This window comes from Andrena cerasifolii, chromosome 4 (genome assembly GCF_050908995.1).
Source record: "Andrena cerasifolii isolate SP2316 chromosome 4, iyAndCera1_principal, whole genome shotgun sequence".
NCBI classification, from domain to species: Eukaryota; Metazoa; Arthropoda; class Insecta; order Hymenoptera; family Andrenidae; genus Andrena; species Andrena cerasifolii.
The window spans coordinates 3,045,682-3,072,260 of NC_135121.1; the positions used below are offsets into that span (position 1 = coordinate 3,045,682).

At 39.1% G+C, this 26,579-nt stretch overlaps 2 protein-coding genes across 2 annotated transcripts in view; both read right to left on the reverse strand.

Annotated features, from left to right (window-relative positions):
• LOC143368047 (putative cytochrome P450 6a14) lies at positions 1-24,701 on the reverse strand. Its single transcript, XM_076810403.1, has 5 exons — positions 24,351-24,701; positions 19,048-19,573; positions 18,138-18,359; positions 17,193-17,444; positions 1-462 (listed from the first exon to the last, which is right to left on the reverse strand). The coding sequence occupies exons 1-5, from the start codon at positions 24,684-24,686 to the stop codon at positions 284-286; spliced, it is 1,515 nt and encodes a 504-aa protein (XP_076666518.1). The 5' UTR covers positions 24,687-24,701; the 3' UTR covers positions 1-283.
• LOC143368046 (putative cytochrome P450 6a14) overlaps positions 22,650-26,579 on the reverse strand; it is a 63,906-nt gene continuing 59,976 nt past the window's right edge. The window contains exon 7 of the mRNA XM_076810402.1: positions 22,650-22,724. Coding sequence (XP_076666517.1) covers positions 22,716-22,724 — 9 coding nt within the window. The 3' untranslated portion in view covers positions 22,650-22,715. The remainder of the gene's footprint in view (positions 22,725-26,579) is intronic.

Consider the following 26,579-nt stretch of genomic DNA (forward strand, 5'->3'; position numbering starts at 1 on the left):
TTAAAAATATTTTAATAAAGAATTATACATGTATTAATTATAAAGTTGATGAAATTTACAGACAAAAGTTTATCGTAAAGCAACATTCGCTCTATTCACGAGTTAACACCAATGGTTGCGTTTATTATTATTAATAGTATTTTAGCATTATCTATAATAGCACTTTATTTCGTTTGCATATTCTCAGTTTTTATTCAACATTGATAATATTAATAAATATCACCTTTTGATAGACTCAATATTTACATACTTAATTTATTTACACACCTGTGAAGAAGCAATTTTAAGAGGCCATAGGCGCTACTTTCGTTATTTTCAGAAATATTCCGCCTTTAAGCGTTACCAAGAATATTCGTTTGTCATGTTGGAACGGGATCGTTGTCTTTTCGCAAACTTCAACTCTGTGATGTCGAAGAATCGTGATAAGGCCAATTTTGCTTTGTATACTTGCAAATCGAGCACCTGGAAGCATATATGAAAAAGACTATAGCGTCTATCCTCCTATGATGTACATACAGGGTGTCCCAGTAATTGTAGTACATTCAGGAAGAGACAACTTCTTCCCATACAATGAAAAGCATACAATTCAATGTTTTTGTATAACCGTCCGTTATTTATAGAAAAATTTGTATGTCAACGTCTTTTTTTGTGGATTTGATTACTGAGCACCCTCTACAGGGTGATTCTCCAGCTACGCCCATCAAAGAGATGCCGCCTGGTATCCCATGGCGAGGACAACACCCCGCAGTGCCTCATCGAATTTTAGGGCTTTCGACCCTCGAAGGGGTTGAAACACCATTAAGAAGTGAGAAATGTCCAGGATTTCTGAATTTCTCATGAAAGCTTTCCCAAAACGACGCCAAGTGATTCCTTATGTTTCATCGATGAAACCGACACCAAGAGCGATGTAATTCGGATCATAATGAAGGAAATTCCATGAAAACTCGTTTTCGTAATAGGCACTGCAACCCCTTCGAGGGTCGATAGCCATAAAATTCGGTGCGGCACTGCGGGGGATTGTCCTCGCCATGGGATACGAGGCGGTATCACTTTGATGGATGTCGCTGGAGAATCAGCCTGTATAAATAATCACTTTATTCATACTAGTAACACAGTTCAACAAAATTTGACTTTTTTCAGACTTGTAACATTCAATAGCCGTTTCTTATAGGTTTACGAACGCTGAAAACGAATCCGCAAACCGTTTGTCGCCATCACCCTCAGTTTTTGAGAAATTCGATTTTGAAAAAAAATGCAAATTTTCAACATTCTTTGTGTCGAAACAGTATTAGTTATACGGTTGCTTTTTCGTCAAATTATTCGATGAACCCTCCCGAATACAACGATTTAAGTTAATAGTGCATTATGAACATTTAAATATGTTTAAATCACGATCAGAGGGAAAGAACACCCGAAATGCACCCAAGTAGTAAGACAAGGGGGATTCTAATTCAAATTTGAGTTTCAAGGTCATGATCATGACCTTGAAACTCAAATTTGAAAATTTGTTTTTTTGTCGGCGGGCTGGCGGCGGATGACGTCATAGAGATGACGGAGTGGTGGGGGGTATCATCGAGGAAGAGGAGGAGGAACCGCGGGGTGACGGTGCGGGGGTATCATCGAGGAGGAGGAGGAGGAGGAACCGCGGGGTGACGGTGCGCTACTCTGGAGCGTGGTACAGACTGTCGGTAAGGAAGGTGCTACTCTGGAGCGTGGTACAACAGACTGTCGGTAAGGAAGGAAATATTAATTTTATGATATTAATATAAATGAAAAAACTTCTCGGGGCGACGGGGCTCGAACCCAAGACCTCCGCGGTACGAGTCAGCCGCCTAACCAACTCCCCCAAACGCCGTCTCTGACATTAGTCTTTTCCGAATGGTACATATAGCGAAACCAACGGAGCGTCACATATGTGGCACACACACACACACACACACACACAACGTCGGCGTATAATAATTTATTTTTATGAGAAATTTTATCAGAAATTGTTTCGGACGATGTCGGGAAAGATCGGCGTTTCTCGACACCGCGTCTTCGAGGGAAAGAGACGGAGCATTACTTTAAAGTCAAAATTCTAGGAGGGAAAGAGACACCACTACATAGGGGATAGAATCGCATGCATTCTAAAGCTAACAGTATTTCAAAGTGTTCCGATTTAACGTCGCTGCGTATCGCGCGATCTCGCGTAATTCGACTCCTCTGGAGCAGCCGTGCAGGGTGATGTCACTTGGCGGCGCGAAGAATGAAATGTAACACAGAAACGCGGAATCTTAAAATTAGATGGCGGGGAGGATGATGGGTGCATGCAATGGAGAAATAATATAGGTTTAAGATATATATTGTTACAAATCATAAAAGAATATAATTTAACATTTTTTACTACGAGCATCATGCACAATATGATTGATTGCACATGCTAACAATTCACAATCAATCAATGAATGCTGTTCGAAGTGTTCGCTTTCAGAAATTAATTTTACATAATCTGTTGGCGCGGTAGCGCTACGTAGAACGTCTACGAAAGTGGCATATTTACTGCTTACAGAGTACATATTTTCAGTTAGCCACGTATACATATGTTCAATGCAATGATTGTACGCGAATAATTTACACATCGTGGCTTCAGTCATATATATGACAACGCGATTATCGGTGATTTTAATAAGTTGATCATCATGCATACGCGTGAACTCTAGTCGTAAATGATCAATTATAATGTGAGTTTGGGGCGATGTTGCGTTGCTGCGTAATCGTTGGAGTATGTCCACCTCGTTTTGTAGCAGGAGCTTCCACGTAGACATTGAAAAGCTTAACTCGCTGCCTTTATTGTCGGCTATGGCGATCTCAACGTGACACAAATCCATACCAATGCGAATTCCTATAGTTAGACGTTTATAAGCTGTTGCAGTCAGTGGATAATCACGCCCCTTTTTTCCCAACGCAGAGAAATAATAATTATTGAAACGGCGAATCTTAAAAATTAGGCCGTGGGAGGAGGAACACAGGTAAATAAAATTGAGAAATAATATATGTTTAAGAAATATATATATTGTTACAAATAATAATATGAAAGAATAACATGAAGGAATAATATAGAATATAAAAAATATAATTAAAATTTATTTGGCTTAATTATCCCACTCGATCACATCATCAGCAAATAGATTAGTTAATGGTAAATCCATAGGAACTTGCACAGGGTCAGTTTGAACTGCAACAACACTAGCCCGAAGCCCCGATACTTTATTCCTATACGTATCAAAATCAATATTTTCCGCTTTGACGTTTCGCCAAACCACACTCTTTGGATGATACTCATGATTATTCCGAGATATAGTTATTTGTACATTATCATCATCATCGAAATCGCGTAAAAACGTTTGTTGTTCATATCGATGCATCCAATATTCCTCATCATCCTCGAAGTAGTCGTGTATTGGATTATCGCATTTTTTAAAAACTTTTAAAAAAATGTCGCCATCCTGATTAGCTTCCGCCTCATAAAGTTCTGCACATCGAATTTCTTCGGTTTGAACCGCAACATTTCGACAGGCCACATACATTTTCGGGCTGGATGAATGGATAACTGCCGCAGCAGCGGTGATCGTAGCGGTAGCCGGACGTTTCAAATTCATGGGCAATGACATAATCTGAAACCGAGTTTTCTTATAATTCTCAAAGTTACTAACACAACGATTCACTAAAATATGATAATGGAAACTTACGGTATTAATCGATTGCATTTCCATGCGTTGAACGATTGATAATATCCTTCAAAAGCAATCTTCTTCAAAGCAATTTCACGTAACACAAAAAAATGCAAAAAGTGTTTCAAAGAACTGTCAAAGAGACTGCACGTTGACCACGATTTGAAGACAACTGGTCTCGCTGCATCTCCAAGCTGCCACATGTGGGCCCATGCCTAAAGTTGCATAGCTTTGCAAAGTAGGATGCCTTTGTTCTTCGCCATCTTCATCACAGACCACCTGCATTTTCGCTGACCATCCTCACCTTCTATACATATTCGAATTATTCACTGACCATCCTCAGAGCGCACTTATCATATCCTTCGAATTCTTCTCCCTTCTTCTTTGCACACATCATTCGATTAGGTCACACCACTTTTGATCGCGTATCGAACGTGTATTGGACGTCTATTGAACCACTTTCAACGCCTAACGTACCACTTTCAACGTCTATCGTACCACTTTCAACGTCATTCGTACCACTCTAAACGTGTATCAAACGTGTATTGGACCACTTTCAACGTCTATCGTACCACTCTGAACATGTATCGAACGGCTTTGAATGGATATCCAACGGGTTTTGAACGGTTTTGAACGGCTTTCAACGTGAATCGAACGGGTACTGAACGGCTTTCAACATGTGCCGAACGGGTATCAAACGGGTCCTGAACGGGTATTGAACGGTTTTGAACGGCTTTCAACGTGTACCGAACGGGTATCGAACGGGTATTGAACTGGTATCGAACGGGTTTTGAACGGCTTTCAACGTGAATCGAACGGGTACTGAACGGTTTTCGACGTGAATCGAACGGACGTCTATCAAACGTGTATTGGACCACTTTCAACGTCTATCGTACCACTTTCAACGCCTAACGTACCACTCTGAATGTCTATCAAACGTCTATTGTACCACTTTCAACATCTATCGTACCACTTTCAACGCCTAACGTACCACTCTGAACGTGTATCGAACGTCTATCGTACCACTTTCAACGCCTAACGTACCACTCTGAACGTCTATCAAACGTCTATCGTACCGCTTTCAACGCCTAACGTACCACTCTGAACATCTATCAAACGTCTATCATACGTGTATGGTTACCGCTTTGATCATGAATCGTACTACTTCTACATAATAATTACAACTATTTTCTTAATCTAGCGTGCATGCAGGAGGTTGGTGGTTGAGGAGGGTGAAGCAAAACAGTTATGCATTAAAAATTTATTATATTTTATTTGTGTATTTCCCTCTGGCGTTTAGATCACCAGTTGAATATTTTTAAATACATTTTGCATGGCACAGTGCTTTGCGTGTCAGCCTCATCGCAGAGTATTAACTACATTTAGCTTATTTAGGGATTTGATATCCTCGTAGTCAATGTCCAGCGTCTCGATGATCACGTCCACTCTCGTATTTTCATCGAGGAAATCCACGAGCCACTCGCAGCAATTCCTATTTCAATTGCTCTGCAAATTATGCCATACTATACTATTCTTTGTTATATTATATTAAACTACTTTGATTTATATTTTATTTATTTACATTCTACTTAACCTTAAGAAGGTGACAGGTTCTCAAAACAGTTGACAAACATCATTTGCAATTTAAATTTACGGAACTTAAGAATTCTAATGAAAATAATAAAAATCGTTTTTTTCTATTTCTTGGAATATCATAAAATATTTTACATTAGTTTCCACTTTGCTTACATCTTAAAATTTCAGTACTTGTCGTATGGCAAGGAAAGTATTCCTTTTATATAAAATGCAGTTAAAAATACGGTGTATTATTTACATAACAAGTTTCTTGTTTATAAATTATACTTTACACGTCGTCGCAACATTTAAAAGCAACGGAGATTTACTTTCTGAACTTATTTGTAAAGTGCTCCCTGCATTTTATCACAGACATGATTGTGAAATTAATTCATCGTGCACGCGTTGTCGTAGAGTTTACGGCGTAGACACAAAATAATACCAATAATCATAATGTATTTAAGTCTCTTTGAATTTCTACGAACGTTTTACCTTTCGTCTCTGGCGTAATGCGAAACAGAATTAGTGTGCAAGCTGCAACGACTACAGAGTACGCTAAAAATGGTAGTGAGTGACCATAGTTCAAATTTATAGCTACCCATATGTAAAGTTTGGTCGCTATAGTACCTAACACCCCACCAATTACACCTACGAGACACGTGCCCATCGCTTTGACCTCGGTAGCAGAGATTTCTGACATTAGGATGATCTGTAAAGAGACCAATCCGCAATTGAAAGTGAAAATCAATATTATGGAAGCTAGAAGTAGTGCCCAAGTGTACATCTGTACGTTCAAATTCAAGTATTCCTCCGCGTAAAAGAAAACACCAATCATGAGATCACAAATAGCTGCTGTAATACCCGACGCGAGAATAAATGGCTTACGGCCAAGTTTGTCGACCAAAAATGTAGTTAGAAAGGAGGAGACCACTTGCGTTACACCGATAACAATATTCATCGAATAGTCAGACATCAAATTGCTGGTTGATTTGAAGATGAGCTGACCGTATATGAGAATTGTAAAGAAACCACCGAAATTGTGCGTCACGGTAAACAGCAGTATAATAATAAGGGCACGTAAATTTCCACGCGATGCAAACATGTCCTTCAGAGTTCCACTCTTTACCACGTCTTTCTCTGTTTTCGATAGGGAGTCAACCATCGTTTGCAATTCTTCAGAAACGTCGGCTTTCCCTCTTAGTTTTTCCAAAACGTCTTCCGCTTCGTCCACTCTATTTCTCATTATCAGGAAGTACGGTGACTCGGGCATAAAACAACAGGCGATTGCGAAAGCAATGTTGACGACCAAGAAAATTCCAGCCATCAGAGATAACGAGAGATGCGGGGCAACTATGAACGTCACAAGAATGCCGGTATTGTATATAATGCCTACCAAAGATGATGCAGCACCACGTGTCGCTGGTGACGATATCTCGCCTATGTACATTGGGAGAAAGCAAATAAATATTCCTAATGCTAGCCCTGCCAGAAGTCTTGCCGCGTACAATTCCTATAAAAAAAACAAGCGTATGAATTAGCGATTGTAGCTGATAAGGAAATTTGGATAAATGAAAGTAATTTATCGAATTGAAATTTAGTTAAAAATTTATATGGTAACTGTAAAAGTAAACTACTATTTGTAAAATACAATTTTTAGTCTATGGTAAACAAAACATATGGGTCATTCCACGCCAAATTGACCACTTTTTTCCCTTGATATCTGGAAATTTGTTTTAAACGGAATATGATGTAGTCCTCGTTAAGTTATGGGGGATTTAAGTCATTGTTTTGCCGATTTCGAATTTGTTTAAAAATTACAAGGTTTTGAATTTTTCGATTTTTGATTTTGACGATGACATGACTGTTTTCAGCACAAATCTGATGAAGATTACTGTTTTCAACATGCAACAGTTTCGACCGCTTTCTTACTTGCTACCCTTAACGCCGTCATTCGAAATGATCATATTATCCTCTCCTGTTGAAAGGAGCCCACAACTGACTACGACGTTGAATATGAGCGGTAACACCTAAATGATGCAGTACCACGCCATGTAGCCTTATTTTATAGAGAACACTTCAGCGAATATGGTAGTATTTTAGGGGTATTTTAAAAATCGTGTCTACGAGCCGAAATTTGCAAAATAAAACTTTGTTTATAATTCTCATTATTGTGAAAATGATTTTTCAACCTGAAAAAAATTATTCAAGAAGGTCGATTCTTCTCGATTAAAATAAAAAGGAATCGAGTAAATACGATAAATAGTTCCCCAGATAAAAAATCATCTGTAGGGTGACCTGTCCAGTGAATGAACGTTGTTCATGTAATACGAAAAATTAACGCCTATTTTTCTTTTTATTTTCTTTTTACTCATAACTTATACGGCGTTAATTCCGTTTATTCAATATTTGTCCTCACTGCCGTTCATTCATTGGCAAAAGTGTACATTTCTTACGTTACCATTGAATGAACAGCTTACCCGGTCTTTTTTTCTTTTGACACTTTCGCCGCGAGTGTGGAGATTAGGTTAACCCACCCTAAAAACCAAATTTCAACTACAGTAAATCCTCGTTACCAGCCCTACGAACGGGGCTGGCGGCGGGCTGCTAACGCGTTGTGGACACTATTCCGCGCGACCAATGGCGCGATTGAGAAAACCCAATGAGCGAGCGAGAGGAAACGAAAGAGTCGACGGCAATTTCGTATCGACTCTTTGTCTAATCCTTTGCCAGACTTTTAATGAAAGTTATAACTATCAAATATTGTCTGACTTTAAGTAATAAAACAGCTCGCTTATAACAATAACATTCAGAGGATTAAATAACGACTTTTGAATACTAATTTTAAAAGACATGCAGCTTAAGTGTTAATTCCCTGGGCAGGTCACCCTACAACTCATTTTCATGAAAATGGACAAAAATCGTGAAATCAAATTAAACCACCCATAATTTCCCAAGGACTACATCATATTCCATTTGGAACAAAGTCTCAGCCATCGACGGAAAAAAAATGATCGATTAGGGGTGGAATGACCCATACAGAATAAAATGACTACAGAGACACTCCAAACCAAATTAATCTCATGAATTTTGATGAAATTTAAACATGATATTAGTGCGCGTTAAAAAGGAGTATACATTTGTTTTACAATATTACACCCAAGTTATGCAATGTGTGCCTATTCGTGCGAAAACATTCTGTATAAATATATTTGTATCTCGAGCCCCATTCATTTTAACACTTAGAATTAGGTAGGTTGTTGACAAGAATGAACAATTGCTGTGCCCTGACCAAAGGGTACTATGTAAACGGCTATGAAATCTGTCTATTTCATTAGTAGACTATTTCATTAAGATACTCAACCGCCCGTAATAACGGCTCATATACAGTAGCGGACAAAACAGTTACCACTTTTCCGATCCACTCTACTTCTATTACTTATTAACATCAACCCAAAACTGCAGCATGTGCCCTATGTAGGTATATATTCTGGTAGAGAATTGAAAGCTGTATAAAACCCAGCTAACGGGGAATTTATTTAATTAACAAACAAAACAATACATAACATTAAACAAGACTATACACGTTTAAAGCCCCCACAAAATATTAGCGTCGAATCGAGGGATCGTAACACGAAGGCCTACATCCCCATTGGTTGTAAGAATATAAGACTGAATTATTCCGTAGATGTAAACTTATATACAAAAAATGACGCGTAAGCTCAGACGGTGCTCCTCGAGAAATTTTCTGGTCCTCCGAGGGAGCGCGGGGGAGCGCGGCGGAGAGAAACGTGGGCGCGGGGCCTGCGGGGAGAGGAAGATCGGGTGCGCGCGCACGAGCCGCGGAGTGGGGGAAGCCGTAATCGTGGAGGGGATCAGTCCGGGCCGACCCGCAGGCCCCGCGCCAACGTTTCTCTCCGCCGCGCTCCCCCGCGCTCCCTCGGAGGACCAGAAAGTTTCTCGAGGAGCACCGTCTGAGCTTACGCGTCATTTTTTGTATATAAGTTTACATCTACGGAATAATTCAGTCTTATATTCTTACAACCAATGGGGATGTAGGCCTTCGTGTTACGATCCCTCGATTCGACGCTAATATTTTGTGGGGGCTTTAAACGTGTATAGTCTTGTTTAATGTTATGTATTGTTTTGTTTGTTAATTAAATAAATTCCCCGTTAGCTGGGTTTTATACAGCTTTCAATTCTCTACCAGAATATATACCTACATAGGGCACATGCTGCAGTTTTGGGTTGATGTTAATAAGTAATAGAAGTAGAGTGGATCGGAAAAGTGGTAACTGTTTTGTCCGCTACTGTATATGAGCCGTTATTACGGGCGGTTGAGTATCTTAATGAAATAGTCTACTAATGAAATAGACAGATTTCATAGCCGTTTACATAGTACCCTTTGGTCAGGGCACAGCAATTGTTCATTCTTGTCAACAACCTACCTAATTCTAAGTGTTAAAATGAATGGGGCTCGAGATACAAATATATTTATACAGAATGTTTTCGCACGAATAGGCACACATTGCATAACTTGGGTGTAATATTGTAAAACAAATGTATACTCCTTTTTAACGCGCACTAATATCATGTTTAAATTTCATCAAAATTCATGAGATTAATTTGGTTTGGAGTGTCTCTGTAGTCATTTTATTCTGTATGGGTCATTCCACCCCTAATCGATCATTTTTTTTCCGTCGATGGCTGAGACTTTGTTCCAAATGGAATATGATGTAGTCCTTGGGAAATTATGGGTGGTTTAATTTGATTTCACGATTTTTGTCCATTTTCATGAAAATGAGTTGTAGGGTGACCTGCCCAGGGAATTAACACTTAAGCTGCATGTCTTTTAAAATTAGTATTCAAAAGTCGTTATTTAATCCTCTGAATGTTATTGTTATAAGCGAGCTGTTTTATTACTTAAAGTCAGACAATATTTGATAGTTATAACTTTCATTAAAAGTCTGGCAAAGGATTAGACAAAGAGTCGATACGAAATTGCCGTCGACTCTTTCGTTTCCTCTCGCTCGCTCATTGGGTTTTCTCAATCGCGCCATTGGTCGCGCGGAATAGTGTCCACAACGCGTTAGCAGCCCGCCGCCAGCCCCGTTCGTAGGGCTGGTAACGAGGATTTACTGTAGTTGAAATTTGGTTTTTAGGGTGGGTTAACCTAATCTCCACACTCGCGGCGAAAGTGTCAAAAGAAAAAAAGACCGGGTAAGCTGTTCATTCAATGGTAACGTAAGAAATGTACACTTTTGCCAATGAATGAACGGCAGTGAGGACAAATATTGAATAAACGGAATTAACGCCGTATAAGTTATGAGTAAAAAGAAAATAAAAAGAAAAATAGGCGTTAATTTTTCGTATTACATGAACAACGTTCATTCACTGGACAGGTCACCCTACAGATGATTTTTTATCTGGGGAACTATTTATCGTATTTACTCGATTCCTTTTTATTTTAATCGAGAAGAATCGACCTTCTTGAATAATTTTTTTCAGGTTGAAAAATCATTTTCACAATAATGAGAATTATAAACAAAGTTTTATTTTGCAAATTTCGGCTCGTAGACACGATTTTTAAAATACCCCTAAAATACTACCATATTCGCTGAAGTGTTCTCTATAAAATAAGGCTACATGGCGTGGTACTGCATCATTTAGGTGTTACCGCTCATATTCAACGTCGTAGTCAGTTGTGGGCTCCTTTCAACAGGAGAGGATAATATGATCATTTCGAATGACGGCGTTAAGGGTAGCAAGTAAGAAAGCGGTCGAAACTGTTGCATGTTGAAAACAGTAATCTTCATCAGATTTGTGCTGAAAACAGTCATGTCATCGTCAAAATCAAAAATCGAAAAATTCAAAACCTTGTAATTTTTAAACAAATTCGAAATCGGCAAAACAATGACTTAAATCCCCCATAACTTAACGAGGACTACATCATATTCCGTTTAAAACAAATTTCCAGATATCAAGGGAAAAAAGTGGTCAATTTGGCGTGGAATGACCCATATGTTTTGTTTACCATAGACTAAAAATTGTATTTTACAAATAGTAGTTTACTTTTACAGTTACCATATAAATTTTTAACTAAATTTCAATTCGATAAATTACTTTCATTTATCCAAATTTCCTTATCAGCTACAATCGCTAATTCATACGCTTGTTTTTTTTATAGGAATTGTACGCGGCAAGACTTCTGGCAGGGCTAGCATTAGGAATATTTATTTGCTTTCTCCCAATGTACATAGGCGAGATATCGTCACCAGCGACACGTGGTGCTGCATCATCTTTGGTAGGCATTATATACAATACCGGCATTCTTGTGACGTTCATAGTTGCCCCGCATCTCTCGTTATCTCTGATGGCTGGAATTTTCTTGGTCGTCAACATTGCTTTCGCAATCGCCTGTTGTTTTATGCCCGAGTCACCGTACTTCCTGATAATGAGAAATAGAGTGGACGAAGCGGAAGACGTTTTGGAAAAACTAAGAGGGAAAGCCGACGTTTCTGAAGAATTGCAAACGATGGTTGACTCCCTATCGAAAACAGAGAAAGACGTGGTAAAGAGTGGAACTCTGAAGGACATGTTTGCATCGCGTGGAAATTTACGTGCCCTTATTATTATACTGCTGTTTACCGTGACGCACAATTTCGGTGGTTTCTTTACAATTCTCATATACGGTCAGCTCATCTTCAAATCAACCAGCAATTTGATGTCTGACTATTCGATGAATATTGTTATCGGTGTAACGCAAGTGGTCTCCTCCTTTCTAACTACATTTTTGGTCGACAAACTTGGCCGTAAGCCATTTATTCTCGCGTCGGGTATTACAGCAGCTATTTGTGATCTCATGATTGGTGTTTTCTTTTACGCGGAGGAATACTTGAATTTGAACGTACAGATGTACACTTGGGCACTACTTCTAGCTTCCATAATATTGATTTTCACTTTCAATTGCGGATTGGTCTCTTTACAGATCATCCTAATGTCAGAAATCTCTGCTACCGAGGTCAAAGCGATGGGCACGTGTCTCGTAGGTGTAATTGGTGGGGTGTTAGGTACTATAGCGACCAAACTTTACATATGGGTAGCTATAAATTTGAACTATGGTCACTCACTACCATTTTTAGCGTACTCTGTAGTCGTTGCAGCTTGCACACTAATTCTGTTTCGCATTACGCCAGAGACGAAAGGTAAAACGTTCGTAGAAATTCAAAGAGACTTAAATACATTATGATTATTGGTATTATTTTGTGTCTACGCCGTAAACTCTACGACAACGCGTGCACGATGAATTAATTTCACAATCATGTCTGTGATAAAATGCAGGGAGCACTTTACAAATAAGTTCAGAAAGTAAATCTCCGTTGCTTTTAAATGTTGCGACGACGTGTAAAGTATAATTTATAAACAAGAAACTTGTTATGTAAATAATACACCGTATTTTTAACTGCATTTTATATAAAAGGAATACTTTCCTTGCCATACGACAAGTACTGAAATTTTAAGATGTAAGCAAAGTGGAAACTAATGTAAAATATTTGATGATATTCCAAGAAATAGAAAAAAACGATTTTTATTATTTTCATTAGAATTCTTAAGTTCCGTAAATTTAAATTGCAAATGATGTTTGTCAACTGTTTTGAGAACCTGTCACCTTCTTAAGGTTAAGTAGAATGTAAATAAATAAAATATAAATCAAAGTAGTTTAATATAATATAACAAAGAATAGTATAGTATGGCATAATTTGCAGAGCAATTGAAATAGGAATTGCTGCGAGTGGCTCGTGGATTTCCTCGATGAAAATACGAGAGTGGACGTGATCATCGAGACGCTGGACATTGACTACGAGGATATCAAATCCCTAAATAAGCTAAATGTAGTTAATACTCTGCGATGAGGCTGACACGCAAAGCACTGTGCCATGCAAAATGTATTTAAAAATATTCAACTGGTGATCTAAACGCCAGAGGGAAATACACAAATAAAATATAATAAATTTTTAATGCATAACTGTTTTGCTTCACCCTCCTCAACCACCAACCTCCTGCATGCACGCTAGATTAAGAAAATAGTTGTAATTATTATGTAGAAGTAGTACGATTCATGATCAAAGCGGTAACCATACACGTATGATAGACGTTTGATAGATGTTCAGAGTGGTACGTTAGGCGTTGAAAGCGGTACGATAGACGTTTGATAGACGTTCAGAGTGGTACGTTAGGCGTTGAAAGTGGTACGATAGACGTTCGATACACGTTCAGAGTGGTACGTTAGGCGTTGAAAGTGGTACGATAGATGTTGAAAGTGGTACAATAGACGTTTGATAGACATTCAGAGTGGTACGTTAGGCGTTGAAAGTGGTACGATAGACGTTGAAAGTGGTCCAATACACGTTTGATAGACGTCCGTTCGATTCACGTCGAAAACCGTTCAGTACCCGTTCGATTCACGTTGAAAGCCGTTCAAAACCCGTTCGATACCAGTTCAATACCCGTTCGATACCCGTTTGGTACACGTTGAAAGCCGTTCAAAACCGTTCAATATCCGTTCAGGACCCGTTTGATACCCGTTCGGCACATGTTGAAAGCCGTTCAGTACCCGTTCGATTCACGTTGAAAGCCGTTCAAAACCGTTCAAAACCCGTTGGATATCCATTCAAAGCCGTTCGATACATGTTCAGAGTGGTACGATAGACGTTGAAAGTGGTCCAATACACGTTTGATACACGTTTAGAGTGGTACGAATGACGTTGAAAGTGGTTCAATAGACGTCCAATACACGTTCGATACGCGATCAAAAGTGGTGTGACCTAATCGAATGATGTGTCCAAAGAAGAAGGGAGAAGAATTCGAAGGATATGATAAGTGCGCTCTGAGGATGGTCAGTGAATAATTCGAATATGTATAGAAGGTGAGGATGGTCAGCGAAAATGCAGGTGGTCTGTGATGAAGATGGCGAAGAACAAAGGCATCCTACTTTGCAAAGCTATGCAACTTTAGGCATGGGCCCACATGTGGCAGCTTGGAGATGCAGCGAGACCAGTTGTCTTCAAATCGTGGTCAACGTGCAGTCTCTTTGACAGTTCTTTGAAACACTTTTTGCATTTTTTTGTGTTACGTGAAATTGCTTTGAAGAAGATTGCTTTTGAAGGATATTATCAATCGTTCAACGCATGGAAATGCAATCGATTAATACCGTAAGTTTCCATTATCATATTTTAGTGAATCGTTGTGTTAGTAACTTTGAGAATTATAAGAAAACTCGGTTTCAGATTATGTCATTGCCCATGAATTTGAAACGTCCGGCTACCGCTACGATCACCGCTGCTGCGGCAGTTATCCATTCATCCAGCCCGAAAATGTATGTGGCCTGTCGAAATGTTGCGGTTCAAACCGAAGAAATTCGATGTGCAGAACTTTATGAGGCGGAAGCTAATCAGGATGGCGACATTTTTTTAAAAGTTTTTAAAAAATGCGATAATCCAATACACGACTACTTCGAGGATGATGAGGAATATTGGATGCATCGATATGAACAACAAACGTTTTTACGCGATTTCGATGATGATGATAATGTACAAATAACTATATCTCGGAATAATCATGAGTATCATCCAAAGAGTGTGGTTTGGCGAAACGTCAAAGCGGAAAATATTGATTTTGATACGTATAGGAATAAAGTATCGGGGCTTCGGGCTAGTGTTGTTGCAGTTCAAACTGACCCTGTGCAAGTTCCTATGGATTTACCATTAACTAATCTATTTGCTGATGATGTGATCGAGTGGGATAATTAAGCCAAATAAATTTTAATTATATTTTTTATATTCTATATTATTCCTTCATGTTATTCTTTCATATTATTATTTGTAACAATATATATATTTCTTAAACATATATTATTTCTCAATTTTATTTACCTGTGTTCCTCCTCCCACGGCCTAATTTTTAAGATTCGCCGTTTCAATAATTATTATTTCTCTGCGTTGGGAAAAAAGGGGCGTGATTATCCACTGACTGCAACAGCTTATAAACGTCTAACTATAGGAATTCGCATTGGTATGGATTTGTGTCACGTTGAGATCGCCATAGCCGACAATAAAGGCAGCGAGTTAAGCTTTTCAATGTCTACGTGGAAGCTCCTGCTACAAAACGAGGTGGACATACTCCAACGATTACGCAGCAACGCAACATCGCCCCAAACTCACATTATAATTGATCATTTACGACTAGAGTTCACGCGTATGCATGATGATCAACTTATTAAAATCACCGATAATCGCGTTGTCATATATATGACTGAAGCCACGATGTGTAAATTATTCGCGTACAATCATTGCATTGAACATATGTATACGTGGCTAACTGAAAATATGTACTCTGTAAGCAGTAAATATGCCACTTTCGTAGACGTTCTACGTAGCGCTACCGCGCCAACAGATTATGTAAAATTAATTTCTGAAAGCGAACACTTCGAACAGCATTCATTGATTGATTGTGAATTGTTAGCATGTGCAATCAATCATATTGTGCATGATGCTCGTAGTAAAAAATGTTAAATTATATTCTTTTATGATTTGTAACAATATATATCTTAAACCTATATTATTTCTCCATTGCATGCACCCATCATCCTCCCCGCCATCTAATTTTAAGATTCCGCGTTTCTGTGTTACATTTCATTCTTCGCGCCGCCAAGTGACATCACCCTGCACGGCTGCTCCAGAGGAGTCGAATTACGCGAGATCGCGCGATACGCAGCGACGTTAAATCGGAACACTTTGAAATACTGTTAGCTTTAGAATGCATGCGATTCTATCCCCTATGTAGTGGTGTCTCTTTCCCTCCTAGAATTTTGACTTTAAAGTAATGCTCCGTCTCTTTCCCTCGAAGACGCGGTGTCGAGAAACGCCGATCTTTCCCGACATCGTCCGAAACAATTTCTGATAAAATTTCTCATAAAAATAAATTATTATACGCCGACGTTGTGTGTGTGTGTGTGTGTGTGTGTGCCACATATGTGACGCTCCGTTGGTTTCGCTATATGTACCATTCGGAAAAGACTAATGTCAGAGACGGCGTTTGGGGGAGTTGGTTAGGCGGCTGACTCGTACCGCGGAGGTCTTGGGTTCGAGCCCCGTCGCCCCGAGAAGTTTTTTCATTTATATTAATATCATAAAATTAATATTTCCTTCCTTACCGACAGTCTGTTGTACCACGCTCCAGAGTAGCACCTTCCTTACCGACAGTCTGTACCACGCTCCAGAGTAGCGCACCGTCACCCCGCGGTTCCTCCTCCTCCTCCTCCTCGATGATACCCCCGCACCGTCAACCCGCGGTTCCTCCTCCTCTTCCTCGATGATACCCCCCACCACTCCGTCATCTCTATGACGTCATCCGCCGCCAGCCCGCCGACAAAAAAACAAATTTTCAAATTTGAGTTTCAAGGTCATGATCATGACCTTGAAACTCAAATTTGAATTAGAATCCCCCTTGTCTTACTACTCACCCATTTTTGCAGATATCTTTCAATTTATTAGCAAAACTATGGGTCCAGGAAAAAATCTAAATACTCCACGCGATGCAGCAGACATTTTTCTTTGAATAATTTCATAGAATAATTTGACGGAAAAGCAACCGAATAACTATTACTTTTTCGACACAAACGATGTTGAAAATTTGCATTTTTTTTTCAAAACCGAATTTCTCAAAAACTTAAGATGATGGCGACAAACGATTTGCGGATTCGTTTTCAGCGATCGAAAACCTATAAGAAACGGTTATTGTTACAAGTCCAGATGGCTCCAGAACTTTGTAATATGATTAATGAACAATTATGATAACAAAAAAATAAACTATAATATCATAATCTGTTAAATTTTCATTTCAACATACCAACACAATTTCTTGGCCCATCACCGAAAGGTAGATAACTCATAGGGTGTCTAGCTGAAACAACATCATCGTCGAACCTTTCGGGATCAAAGATTTCAGGATTTGGATAAAAATCAGGGTTCTGATGAATCGGGTACGCTGGTATCCATACTTTCGTATCTTTTGTTATTGAGATTTTGGTGCCCTTAAAAGTGTAATCCACGGCTGCCTGTCTCATTATCATTGGAAGTAATGGATATTTTCTTAGTGTCTCTGTATAAAAAAAATATTTTATTAATATAAAAAATTGCGTCAACTCTAACTTCATTATTACAGCGTAGAATGTTTTATGGTGCAATGGTTACTGAAACAACTTTTTTCAAGAATGGGAAAACGTGGTTCGTTAATTGTTTTGTATAAGAAAAAGAAACCAAGACACCGCTTGTTTAAGCCTTTAATAAAACTGGAAAGGTTGTTAAATACCTTTCTGCTCAAATTACGTTTTTTTATATGAGAGGCGTAAATCAGACTTTAGAATGGTGGAATGAAGTCAAGTTTAAAAGTTACATTTATTTTGCAGTTATTAAATGAATTAGAATTTGCCAAATAATTTTTGGTATTTTCGCAGTTAGATAAACTGGATTCTTATCTTGTCGAATAAAGAATTTTATTGTTGCAGTAAAATTTACTGTCTGTGCAAAATCACTGACAATGAGCAACTATTTTCGCCGCGGTATTTTGATACTTTTCCACTTGATTCAAAATGACCGTAAACGTCAGCAGATTTGATTTCCACCAAATGCGTAGCGTTTCTGAACGAATTCAGGTCCCATTTTCAAAAAGTAATAGTTTGTATTTTTGCTTAGACGAAGAATCATTTCTCTCCACTTATGTCAGTAAAATAATAAATATCATAGTAGGGAATAAAATTCTGTTTCAGCCCAACATAGGTTCAAAATGACGCACCTCGAAACACCTTATCTAAGTATTTCATTTCTTTCAGTTGTTCATACATCAAAACTCCGCCATTTTTCGTACAAGTCTCTCTGATTTCCTGCCGTAATTTATCCTGTATGTGAGGGTTCTGCGCCATTTCATAAAGCGTGTGGCCTATCGTTGATGAGGAAGTTTCAAAACCAGCCACGAAAAAGAGAAAAGCTTGAGCAGTAAGCAACGAATCTGTTAATTCTGCAAAATAAAATAACATTCAATTGAAACGTTTATCGATTTTCCGCCAGTAATACATACATACTTATAGGTACATATGTAGAAGATGTTTGGTAACAGATACTAGAAAAGGAAATGGGCGATTCTACATCACAAATTAAGACGAAACTCAAGAGTAACAAACATGCGGTGGAGACTACGTTTTTCAATTATTAATGTTATTAATCATGTGCTACTATCTGTTCACAAACACTCTATTTATGAGAGTCTGAGAAGTCGAACTGATAAACTTTGGTTTTTGCAAATTTCTCAATTTCAACATCACAGCGCAGGATTATTTTTTTTTGGAATTCATTACCAGACGTTTTTTCACTACTGAATTAGACCAGTACTTACTATATCATTACGTTACATTAGTTATTGTAATTCATTACTCCTATACGTATTGCATAGATATGTGCTGTGTTAACAACTAGGAAGAACTATAGTTTCTTCATTAATTGACAAACTACTTGTATTCGTAGTTGAATCCAGTATAAAAAATCAATCAGACAGCAAAATCTAATTTTTACTAATGTCGAAAATAACTGAACTAAAATCAATAAACCTAATGAGGTTCGTACAAGTTTTTTTTAGAAAAAGTGCAATAGAAAAAAAATAGAAGAAGACTCCAAACACTTCACAAAGATAAAAATTTGGAATTATGTACCAATATTTTCCAAATTATGAGGATTTTTCTTAATTTCCATTAACAAATTAACGAAATCCGGTCTGAGTACGTTATGTTTCACCCTATAATCCATCGTATCTACTACCAGTTTTGTGAAGAATTCATTAATATCCGGTGGTTGCACCAGGTGGCCAAATATTTTGTAGACATATGGAAAAAATTGACTGCAGGTATCTCTAATTAACTGTCGGGCAGAAGGCATGAAGATCTTTCTGCCCATACGACGAAACTCGCTGTCCTCGTCTGAGAGGGCATTCATGTCAATCCCAAAGGCACAGCTGCCAATTACGTCGGTGGTGAATTTGGCTGCTAAATCGCGACAATCGACGGGTTCATTTTTCTCCACAATTTTATCCAGGTACTTTTCTAAGTGTTCTGCGCATTCTACGATAAGGGGAAACATTTCCTTGAGTTTGCCCGACGTGAACACTGGCGACAGTCTTGCCCTTAGTGGGCGCCATCGATCAGCTTCTATCTGGAAGAGGTGGTCTGCCAATGGTCCACCCTGTGAATAGTTTTGTAATTAATCCTTCTGCTTTAATCGCTTGGACTACTGCATAATTTTAATTTGTCCTTTTTTTGTACAGCGATTGAACAGTAGATATTATCTGTTCAATACTCATAAAGCGGCTATACAGGGTGTTCGATTACACGTGGGAATAAATTTAAGGGTTGATTCTAAACACTAGACAAAGACGAAAATAAAAAATAACGATATTGCGGTTGAGACTTCGTTTCTTAGTTATAAGCGTTGAAAGATATGCCTAAAAGCAGGCAAAGCGCATTGCGCGTGCAGCGGTGCGCGGGGCAACATAGGCGAGCGGTTGAGCAATGGTATTTAAAGTCACTGTGTTTAAAGCCACCTCGGAGAAGTTGCGAAAAAGTTTATCTGTTCTTCTTTATCATTTCATCCAACATTGAAGGGTGTCGTTGAATCACACCAGAACTGTCTACTCGCTAAAATCACGATTCCTTCCATTATTTCCACTGTAGTCAATTGTGTTATTGGGACACACACAGGTAGAAATCACACGAATCAGGGAATCATACTACTACAAAAAGAAAATCAGATCTCTTGCACTAAAATGTGCGAAAATAACACAAATTTACTCGCACTGAAACACGCCAAAAAATCAGATTTATACACACTCAGACAATTGAAACTGGTAACTCTTAATCATTATCTACTACGCGATGTATCGTGGCTTGTTCAAATAAATTCAAATCGGCGGAGCTAGGATGTATATGAGGATCACCAAAACGGAAACAGTCGAATGAATGCCAATGTCAATTATTTGTATGCTTGCTTGGTTGATGTACTACGTTCGAAGATTTTAATGATACTGACGTGGTCGTCGGTCAACCCAAGAGAATTCCCTTGAACTGATGTAGAGAAGGTTCAAGTATTTTCAAATTGTTGTTATAGAACAGGGTTGACTAACTGGTGGCTCGCGAGCCACCGCGGGCACCTCCGCCTTGCTGCCACGCTGAACGGCCCCTCTCCATACCTACCAGACTCTGACGATCGCAGTCAAAAAGAGAAGGAAAGAAGGAAGAATCGACTGCGATCGTCAGAGTCTGGTCGGTATGGGGGGGCCGTTCAGTGTGGTAGCAAGGCGGAGGTGCCTCCGGTGGCTCGCGAGCCAACAGTTAGTCAACCCTGATATAGAAGGTGCCTGGGTTCGAGATTCTCGCTGAGATACTCCTTGGTCGTCCTTCATTATTATCATCCGACAGGCTCCGATGAATCGGGTGGGGATGCCGGGACGGGTATACTCGGTTGGTAACCGAGGGTAGTAGGATTCTTGGCCGGTTAAAGAGTTAGGACTCACTGTAGGATTGAACAAGGTTTATTCTGTCCCGCTCTGGGTTACAATGACTGTCGCGTGTGAGTCTCGTATAGAGTCTGGTGGCCATCGCCCTTACATCGTTCTTATATTCTACTCAGGGGTGAAGCGGGGACCATCGGGGTCTGCGTCTTTGGCCCGTTTTTGGTGTTCGCCGTATGGTGACGATTCTCGCTGCGCTTTTGAAATCCCTTACACGTTTGTGCTGGACTACTCCCGGGTGTCAGTTGAGTCATAACACTACAATAAAGGGAAAAGGAAGTCACTCTGAACCTTCTACCACATCTGGGGTTATAAAATAATTTGAGCCGTGCCTGCTCGCGGCAGAGCTTGTTCAGGCACGCTCACTTTATAAACGCGCATTGCTTTTTGATACTTCTCATAGTCAACACAGCTCTGCCGATATTAAGTCATCTGAACGAGCATCGACACATCGCGAAGCAGACAAACATTCAGTGGACCCGCGAATTTACATCGCAAAACTTGCTTTAAATTTATTTATTAAGGGTTATTAGTTTCCATTATCTGAGTGCGTGTGAACCTGCTTTGTTTCGTTGCAAGTTTTAGTGCGAGTAAAGATGTTTTTTTTTTCATTTTTTTTGCGCGTGTCAGTGCGAATAAATGTGCCCATTTTCAAATTTCTTTACATCGTTTAGTACAGATCTGATATTTCTCTTTCTCTTTTGGTGGTGGTGTTATTCTGTGTTTTGTGTGATTTTTACGCATTGTGTCTCGATAACACAATGGATTACAGTGAATATAATGGAAACAATGGATTTCAGTAAGTAGACAGGTCTGGTGTAATTCACCGATACCCTTTAAATTTGGATGAAATGTCACAAAATCGTGTAGCCATACCGATTGTTATAAATTTCGTTGCGGTGCCACGGACCTAAGGTACTGTCTGCGACAATGGCTTTGGCTACCACTGCAGGAACTCTCGCCTGAGTTGTCCCACGTGCACCGCTGTGCGCGGTTTGCCTGCTTTTGAATATATCTTTAAACGCTTATAACTAACAAACGGAGCCCCGATCGCAATATCGTTATTTTTGATCTTCGTCTTATTCTGGTGTTTAGACTTATTCCTTAAGTTGTCTCCTAACAGTAGATGAATACCCCGTATACTGATCAATAATGAGGTCTTTCTACATTCGATTCTTCAGTTTGGACATGCGAATTGGAGATCTCATAATTACTCGATACATATATGCGAATTTATAATCTTCTTTGATAATTATTTAGTTTAGGTTCTTATCGCCGATTTTGATGAAATTTAAATATATTGTAAAACTCAATATTCTGAATAACTTTCCTCTATACGTACAGGGTCATCATTTAATCTTGTAACCTGCGCTCGGGCGATCAGGTAAAATGGCAACAGCGTCTCACGGACACATTCAACTATAATTATGCACCAGCCCGGCGTTCGGAGAACTGCCAGCGACCGCTGGACAGCAGTGATGCCCGAGCTTAGAAAATTTTAGGATGGTCTCTTTCAAATTAACGTTGCAAAGAGCTATGGGGAATTTTCCGACCCAGGTAATCGAGGCGCAAGGAGCTACAGAAAATCCTTGTAACGAGCCAGTTTCTACCACGCGTTTAAAGCCCGGCGGCTATCCCCACCATTTCTTGGAATCCTTCGGACGAGAGTGGGGGAACCCGGGAAGCAGCGAGAGGCTCCTTCGTTTATTCTCGCTCGCTCTTGTGTTTTCTCACCCGCGCCATTGGTCGCGTGGAATAGTGTCAACAACGCGCTGCGAGCCCGTCGCCAGCCCCGTTCGTCGGGCTCATAACAAAAATTTACTGTTTCTGGAATTTTCCAGCCTAGGTAAGCGAGCCATGCACTACGGTTTTATGATCGGTTGACCACTCGCACCCCAGATTACTCTAATAAGTTTGAAAACAATGTCGACTGGTCTCCATCCTGTCTCAATTTTAAAAATTTTAGCTACGGCAAGGTTGATCGCGGCGCTATACCCCTGTATGGTGAGATTTTTCGCCACCTGCGTGTAAAAGCCACTATAATGCCGTATCGTTCCAAAAAATGACATTAACGAAAAGCCGGTATAGACGTGACGTTGCGAAACTAAAAGGTTAAAACAATCAGACACAAAAATTCTAGAAAAATATTCAAACACGGATACAATCGAAGACACATCCCACTAGTTACCCCTTACGTCCGAACTATGCATGCACTGATGTAATACATAATTGAATAAAAATTTAATTTCTTAATTTGTGACAGTAATGATACAGAAACAACTAGCCTATTGTTTATCAACTCCAGGAATTTTAAAAAGAGCATTAAATACAGTATCAAATAAACTGTTTGCAAAAGCTTTTTACAATAATTATGGTTAAAAAATTGAAAACAGAAAAATTGAGTATACGTAAAATATGTTAAATTATCCATCATTAAGAGGGAATAATTTTTCCTCATTTTTTTAAGCAAATTCCATTCCGATATCTTTTATAGTTCAAAAGTTATACCAAAAAGGCCCCAAATTCTTCAACCCCGGACGGGAAATTCCGAATAGTTTTTTACGACGTGAATTTGGAAGGAACCATCCCAATATTTTCGAAGCTCGGGTATCACTGCTGTCCAACAGTCGCTGGCAGCTCTCCGAATGCCGGGCCGGTGCATGGTTGTAGTGGAATGTGTCCGTGAGGCGCTGTTGCCATTTTACCTGTTCGCCCGGGCGCAGGTTGCCAGATTAAATGATGACCCTGTATAACCGGCGTTCGGCCTTAGTTTCCGAGATATTTGCGAATTACCGCTGCTAATATTGCAATGAATCTACGTATACCTACGTGGCGATGTCAGCATGGGAGCACCGCTTATCTACTGTTTCTATAAATGCATCGCTACGATCGCAAACAAAACAAATGATGAAGCTGCTGAAGTTTTTGAGATATTCCATCGGAATTATGATCAGTAGTTAGGAAAGACAGATTGGTTTAGCCCCCCCCCCTCCCCCGGCGAGGGCGTCCGCTAACTTTTCAGAAATTTTAGGCAAGAATTGTGTTTTAGAAACATAGTTTCGAAACGCGAGTCGAAATACGTTTGATTCAACTCCACGTAACGACCCACTTTTGAAACATATTTTATCATGTTAACTCTCTCAAACGTTGACGGCCCCCTTCACTGAGGAAAGAGCCTGTTACTCGTTCTCGGGTTCTCTCACTCCCGTCTGAAGGATTCCAAGAAATGGTGGGGATAATCGCCAGTCGTATAACGTATGGTAGAAACGGGCTTAAAGCTAAAACCTAGCGGCGGTAATATGTATAATATAAAACCACGTTATTCAGAATCGTACCCCCGACAACATATTTCAGGGTCTTCGAAATCAGTGATGAAAACCTAAAGTAAATAATGACCGGAAAATTGTTAGGTACAACCTAAAGTATTAATTAACGTTGTTCATTCACAAGTACCTTTGGGAACGGATCAGCAGCCCGATTTGCAAATAGAGGAAAGTCTCGGATCAGAATGTCTTTAATCAAATCTAGATCATTGACAATAAGAATGGGCGTTGTTCTCAAATATAATCCAACCACTGGCTCATGCTTATATTCATCGTATAGTTCTTTCAAGTATTCGCCCATCGATAATTTCATAAAAATTACGTTTTTCACATTGCCGAAGAAGATGGACGGTTGAGGCGCAGGTATGCCTCGGTTTTTCCAAAAATGGAATGTTGATGTATAATAGTAGTAAACTGTTAAAAGTAGCAGTGCGGTACCGCATAAAATTTGGAAATAGTCTAACATGTTGAATTATGTTTCCTAAACAAAAAAGAATGCCAAAAGGTTAGTTGGTATACAATTCATACAACACTGTTCAAATGAATGATATTGACTTATGAATTTTATGAACTTTTTTTATCGACAATTGTCCATACTGAAGAGATAGAAACTCTCCTCCCAGTTTGGAGTGGTCAAATGCATTTCATTGAATATTCACTCCAACGACGAATGTAATATACGCCTCCTATAGACTAGGCTGGTGTGAAAATATTAATTTTCGATAAATGGTTTGGAATACCTGGGAAAATATGGGGAGCGGGATTATTAAGTACTCCTAAAAGTATTTTTTGTTTCTCTTAACGGTTTGAGGTGCCCCACCGTGATGAAAATTGGAATATATCTACAAAAAAACATAGATTTGGAGACGTGCACCATAGTTGGCCTAAGATTGCTGTACTTCCATTAGAAATCTACTATGACCGTGAAATAACTTCTAGCCACCATTTCCGAACATTCCATCACACATACTATCAGACAGACAAGGTCAGTACTCACACTATGAAAGCTTTAATACCGCAGCATTCATTCCGCTTTAATAGTTCCCTATTTTTTTATTTTTGTTATCATACTGTCATACTTCATATACAGGGTGTCCCACTAAGGAGTGGACAGCGCGATATCTCTTAAAGTATTGTCGATAAAAATATAAAAAAAATAGGGAATTGCATGGTTCGAGGGGGCCCATTTATTAGCGCGAACGAATTTTGTTTTCGATTATTATTTTAAAAGATACGATGGTCAAGTTCGGTTTTTCAAATGGAACTATTTTTTTTGAAGACCTGAGTTGATAGTGCGTTCCAAGACAAATTCAATAAGCTTTAATGTATACACTTTATTTCCACTGGTTTTTAAGATATTGCGCTTGCAAAATTACTGATTTTCACTGGAAGAAAACCCTCTGGAATAGCAAGGACCGGGGTCGGTCTTACTGGCGCCACGGGTGGCACTGCCTGTTGAAATGGATACTTACCTGCCAAAGGTCTACGCCAGAAATGGCAGGCCCAAAGGCTGGACAATTCTTTTCCGTCAGAAATGCTACTTAGGTAGGTACATCTGCGGTATCGAGAAGCGCATCGTTACTTTTATTTCGCACTTGCATCTACGCTCGAATGGCCGGTTCTTTTGGGAGGGATGTAAGTTGGATTGGTTAGGTTAGGAGGAGTGAAAGTTGCTAGACTAAATTTCAACCATAGGGAGCAGATTGTATCAGAACCAATCGGATTTGCATCCCTCACAAACGGCTGCTCTCTTGAAGAGCCCTCTTCACAGCAATACCTCCTCAGATTTAAGTCCAATCGAAAATTTGTTGGCACTTTGGAAACAATTTATACGCGACAAAATAAAACAAAAAATAAAAATGAACTTTTGGAAGCCATTAAGCTGTTATGGAAACAAATTTTGCCATCGCAGTGTGAAAACTTCATTACATCGATGCCAAAACGTATACAAGCTGTGATACGTGCACGTGGGAACGTCACAAAATACTAGGTAATATAAATATTAAATCAATTATTGTTAATTTCCTTGCAAGTTCATAATGTTACATACTTTTTTCCAGAACATCGGTCCGTTCCATACTTATTTCCCAGACACATTTTGTTTCTTCCATACTTTGTATTATATAATAAACAAAATTCTTAATTATTTTTGGTGCTTTTACTTTAAAATAAACCAATTTAACATTACCACGCGTTTCATATACAGGGTGTCCCACTAAGGAGTGGACAGCGCGATATCTCTTAAAGTATTGTCGATAAAAATATAAAAAAAATAGGGAATTGCATGGTTCGAGGGGGCCCATTTATTAGCGCGAACGAATTTTGTTTTCGATTATTATTTTAAAAAATACGATGGTCA

Bases quoted from the DNA above. Each gene is read 5' to 3' on its own strand.
- LOC143368047 (XM_076810403.1), bottom strand. From the start codon at position 24,686: ATGTTAGACTATTTCCAAATTTTATGCGGTACCGCACTGCTACTTTTA. The intron at 17,445-18,137 runs GTGCGTCATTTT...TTTTTTATACAG, and splicing joins CTTAGATAAGGTGTTTCGAG to AGACACTAAGAAAATATCCA. The intron at 463-17,192 runs GTATGTTGAAAT...ATATGCTTCCAG, and splicing joins TGGGCCAAGAAATTGTGTTG to GTGCTCGATTTGCAAGTATA.